At 36.8% G+C, this 5,461-nt stretch overlaps 1 protein-coding gene across 1 annotated transcript; it reads left to right on the forward strand.

Moving 5' to 3' along the window:
- The first annotated feature begins 4,397 nt into the window (after positions 1-4,397).
- Positions 4,398-5,461, forward strand: LOC103562431 (keratin-associated protein 13-1-like). The gene has a single exon (XM_008537472.2). The coding sequence runs from the start codon at positions 4,657-4,659 to the stop codon at positions 5,182-5,184; it is 528 nt and encodes a 175-aa protein (XP_008535694.2). The 5' UTR covers positions 4,398-4,656; the 3' UTR covers positions 5,185-5,461.

A 5,461-nucleotide genomic window follows, 5' to 3' on the forward strand; every position in this document is an offset into this window, starting at 1 on the left:
TTCTCAAAAAATTAAAAATAGAAATGCCATATGACCCAGCCATCCCACTACTGGGTATCTATCCAAAGAACTTGAAATCAGCAATTCCAAAAGTCCTCTTCACCCCTATGTTTTTTGCAGCATTATTTACAATAGCCAAGACATGGAAGCAACCTAAGTGCCCATAAACTGATGATCGGATAAAGAAAATATGGTATATATATATACAACAGAATACTACTCAGCCATAAAAGAGGATAAAATCATCCCATTCGCAACAACATGGATGGACCTTAAGGGTATTATGTTAAGTGAAATAAGCCAGATAACTAAAGACAATCTCTGTATGACTCCACTCATATGTGGAAGTTAAACACGTAGACAAACAAAACAGATCCGTAGTTACCATGGGAAAGGGGAGGTGAGGGGTGTGCACAAAGGGTGAAGTGGTGCACCTACAACATGACTGACGAACAATAATGTACAACTGAAAATTCACAAGGTTGTAAACTATCATAATCTCAATAAAATGTTTTTAAAAAGATGGATATAATTAATAAAACTATGGGAAAATTTAAGAGCCATGGATATAATAATTAAAAAAAACCTAATAGATATCCTCAGACAAGAAGTAAATGGTTTGAGGTAAAAACAGGATTAAGAGAAAGTTTGACAAAACAGCTGCTGGCCCGGTACCCGAGTGATTAAGTTCGTGAGCACCACTGCAGGTGGCCCAGTGTTTCATCAGTTCGAATCCTGGGCGCGGACATGGCATTGCTCGTCAAACCACGCTGAGGCGGCGTCCCACATGCCACAACTAGAAGGACCCACAACTAAGAATGTACAACTGTGTACCGGGGGGCTTTGGGGAGAAAAAGGAAAAAATAAAATCTTTAAAAAAAAATTTGACAAAACAGAAGTGAGGATAAGTGAAGTTGAAGATGGATTTTCTAATAAAATATTATCCAATCCAAGCTACAGAGAGAAATAAAGATTGACAGAAAAGACAGAGTAAGGATTTGGAAACTTACTGTAAAACATCAAGCAATATAAAAACTATGTGACAAAAGTTCCAGAAAAAAAATTAGGCAGAAAAAAATAGAAAAACTATAGTTAAAAACTTTGTATGTTGGATAAAAAATAAACCAACAACAGCAAGCAAACCAAAAAATATATCCAACTCACAGATCCAAGAATTCCTGAATCAGAAGAAATAAAAAGAAACCCAGATTAGGCACATCACTGTTAATTGGTGGAAAAGCAAAGATAAAAAAGAAAACCTTAAAAGTAGCCAGAGGAAAAAAGAAACATTACATGTTGGAGAATAGTAATAAGAAATACAGCTAATTTTCTTAGAAGAAAAATGAAATGTTACCTTTAAAAGACTTAAAAGAAAAAAAGTCAACATAGAATTTTATATTAGTTCAAAATCTCCTTCAAAAATGAAAGACAAAATCATGTTCGGAAAATTTGTATCCTCAAAAATTGTCTATAACATTATTCATTTGACCCTGGCTAACTTGATTAGCAATTTCCAGAAGAATTTTTATCATAAATCGATGTTGGATCTTGTCAAATGCTTTCTGTGTGTCTATTGAGGTGATCATGTGGTTTTTATTCCTCATTTTGTTAATGTTTTGTATCACATTGATTGATTTGTGGATATTGAACCATCCCTATGTCCCTGGTATAAATCCCACTTGGTCATGCTGTATCATCCTTTTAATGTAGACGTATTCGTTTTGCCAACATTTTGTTAAGGACTTTTGCATCTATGTTCATCAGTGATATTGGCCAGTAATTGTCCTTTTTCATGTCGTCCTTGTCTGGCTTTGAGATCAGGGTGATGTTGGTCCCATAAAATGTGTTAGGAAGTGTTCCATCTTCTTCAATATTTTGGGATAGTTTGAGAAGAATAGATATTAAATCTTCTTTAAATGTTTCATAGAATTCTCCAGAGAAGCCATCTTGTCCTGGATTTTTATTTTTTGAGAGGTTTTTGATTACTGTTTCAATCTCTTGTGATTAGTCTATTCAGATTCTCTCTTTCTTCTTAATTCAGTTTTTGGAGGTTTTATGAGTCTAAGAATTTATCCATTTCTTCTAGATTGTCCACTTTGTTAGCATATTTTTTCATAGCATTCTCTTATAATCATTTGTATTTGGTATTCATTGTAATTTCTCCTCTTTCATTTCTAATTTTATTTTTTGTAGCCTCTCTCATTTTTTCTTAGTGAGTCTGGCTAAGGATTTGTAAATTTTGTTTATCTTCTAAAAGAACTAGGTCTTAGTTTAATTGATCTTTTCTATGGTGGGTTTTTTTTTTTTTTTTTGGTTCCAATTCATTTATTTCTACTCTAATTTTTATCATTTCTCAACTTTTACTGACTTTGGGCTTTGTTTGTTCTTCTTTTTCTATTTCTCTTAGGCGTAGTTTAAGATTGCTTGTTTGAGAATTTTGTTGTTTGTTAACGTGGGCCTGTATTGCTATGAATTTCCCTCTTGGCACTGATTTTGCTGTATCCCATGTGAGTTGGTATGGTTTATTTTCAGTTTCATTTTTCTCCAGACATTTTTTGAATTCTCCTGTAATTTCATCAATGACCCATTGGTCTTTCAGTAACATGTTGTTTAATCGCCACATCTTGGTACCTTTCCCAGCTTTTTTATTGTCCTTGATTTCTAGTTTCATAGCATTATGGTTGGAAAGGATGCTGATTTCAATCTTCTTAAATTTTTTGAGGCTTTCCTTGTTTCCCAACGTATGGTCTATCTTTGAGAACGTTCATGTGCCTTGGAGAAGAATGTGTATTCTGCTGTTTTTGGATAGAGTGTTCTGCATATATATACATCTATTAAGTCCATCTGGTCTAGTGTTTTGCTTAATTCCACATTTTCCTTGTTGACATTTTGTCTGCATGATATATTCATTGATGTAAGGGTGTTCACTTCCCCTACTATCATTGTGTTGTTGATATCTTCTTTTAATTTTGTTAATAGTTGCTTTAGGTACTTTGGTGCTCCTGTGTTGGGTGCATATATGTTTATAAATGTTATGTCTTCTTGATGCAGTGCCCCATTTATCATTATATACTCCTCTTCTCTGTCTTTCATTGCCTATTTTATCTTGAAGTCTACTTTTTCTGATGTGACTATGGCAACATCTGCTTTCTTTTGTTTGCCATTAGTTTGGAATATCATGTCCACCGCTTCACTCTCAGCCTGTGTTTGTCTTTAGAGCTGAAATGTGTTTCCTAGAGGTAAGATATTCTTGGGTCTGATTTTTTAATCCATGAAGCCACTCTGTGTCTTTTGATTGGAGAATTCAATCCATTTACACTTAGAGTGATTATTGATATATGAGGGCTAAATGCTGCCATTTTATCCCTTGTTTTCTGGTTGTTCTGTATTTCCCTTGTTTCTTGCCCCATGTATTTCAGATCGCCTATTCAGATGGTAGTTCTCTAGGATAGTTTTATCAGTTTTCTCTTTATTTATGATTTGTGTCTCTGTTCTGATTATTTGTTTAGTGGTTACTGTGAGGTTTGTATAAAAGAATCTCATAGATCAGACAGTCCATTTTCTGATTGCCTCATTTCTTTTGTCTAAGCAGTTTCCATCCCTATCCTCTTCCCCTTCTAAGTTATTATTGTTGCAACTTATTCCATTTTGTGTTGTGATTTTATAGTTAAAATGATGAGATTATACTTTTTTTTTTCAGGAAGGTTAGCCCTGAACTAATATCCACTGCCAATCTTCCAGTTTTTACTGAGGAAGATAGGCCCTGAGCTAACATCTATGTCTGTCTTTCTATGGTTTTTTATACATGGGACGCCTGTTGCAGCATGACTTGATAAGTGCTGCATAGGTCTGCATTTGGGATTTGAACTGGTGCTTCCTGGCCATGGAAGCAGAGTGCGTGAACTTAACCACTGCCCCACCAGGCTTGACCCAGATTATAGTTATTTTTTATGCATTTCTTTCCTTTATCTTAAATGTTATAATTAAGTGTTTTCTAAGCAGTTCTGAAAGAGAGCTGCAATTTTCAGATTTTTTTCTGCCTATGTATCCCCTTGATCAATGGGTAACAAACACTTTCTTCTTTTTTTTCAGATATGAGGGCCTTCTTGATCACATCTTGTAGGGGAGGTATTCTGGCAGTGAACACCATGAGCTTTTGTTTATCCAGGGAAGTTTTTATTTCTCTATCATATCTGAAGCATATTTTCAATGGATAGAGTATTCTAGGCTGAAGAAAGTTCTTGTCATTTCAATCCACACGCTTAGAAGGAATGTATCCCTCAGCAAAGACAGAATAAGAAGCATGTGCAATACATAACAGGAAGAAAAAGAAGGACATTCCTGACCATGATGAGGTGGTCATTAATGCAAAACGGTCATGGAATTTCTGACACAAGCGTAGTTTATTAGCTTCATATTATAACAAAAATTATTATAGCACCCAGAAAAACAATATGTAGGAAACTACGCAGCTGCAATTACAGAAATTATGACTGAGTTAATGCTACACAAAGAGGGAGTCCAAATGTAGGAATGAGGCCCTCAAAGCTTTCAACATCTACTGCTGAGAGTATATAATGGCCAGAGTCCCAGAGGTAGAAATCAACCTCAGAATCTTGCCACTGTAACTCAGCTGGACTCACCTCTCCTGTCACCATGTCCTACAGCTGCTGCTCTGGAAACTTCTCCTCCCGCTCCCTTGGAAGCAACCTCCGCTATCCAGGCTGCTTCTGTGGCTCTTCCTACCCCAGCAACCTGGTCTACAGCACTGACCTCTGCTCTCCCAGAACCTGCCAGCTGGGCTCCTCTCTCTACAGTGGCTGTCACAAGACTTGCTGGGAGCACACCAGATACCAGACATCCTGTGTGGTGTCCAGCCCCTGCCAGAGGTCCTGCTACCACCCAAGGACCTCCAGTCTCTGCAGTCCCTACGGGTCAACTTATATTTGGTATCTGGGCTGTAGGTCCAGTGACAGTTGTTGCCCAGGCTATGGATCTAGAAGTTCCTATTCACTGGGCTGTGGATCCAGTGGCTTCAGACCACTGCGTTATGGAATCTGTGGCTTCCCTTCCTTGAGCTCTGGATCCAGATTCTGCCATCCAACCTATTTTCGTTTTTGGAATCTCCAGCCATCTTGCTACCGGCCGATCTGTGGATCTGACTTCTACAGATTCACTTGTTGAGTGTCCAGATCATTCTGCAGAATCTCAACTATTTTATTCTCACAAGCAACAACTCTCTTCACGGTTTTCCAAAACTAACTGCTCACCCTTTCTTGGGCCACCCAGCTTAGCTTACAAGTTCGTTCTTTCAGAATGTAGAACTAAGTAACGAAGTTGAGTTTTAAATCATATCGTTGCCTTGGTGATAGAATTCATCCACTCATTAGACATTGTTCAAAAATTAAGAAAAATCTAATCATCTTAATTAAATAAACACATTTATTCTTGCATCCATATA

This window comes from Equus przewalskii, chromosome 27 (genome assembly GCF_037783145.1).
Source record: "Equus przewalskii isolate Varuska chromosome 27, EquPr2, whole genome shotgun sequence".
NCBI classification, from domain to species: domain Eukaryota; kingdom Metazoa; phylum Chordata; class Mammalia; order Perissodactyla; family Equidae; genus Equus; species Equus przewalskii.

Excerpts from the sequence above, each read along its gene's own strand:
- LOC103562431 (XM_008537472.2), top strand. The coding sequence starts at position 4,657 with ATGTCCTACAGCTGCTGCTCTGGAAACTTCTCCTCCCGCTCCCTTGGA.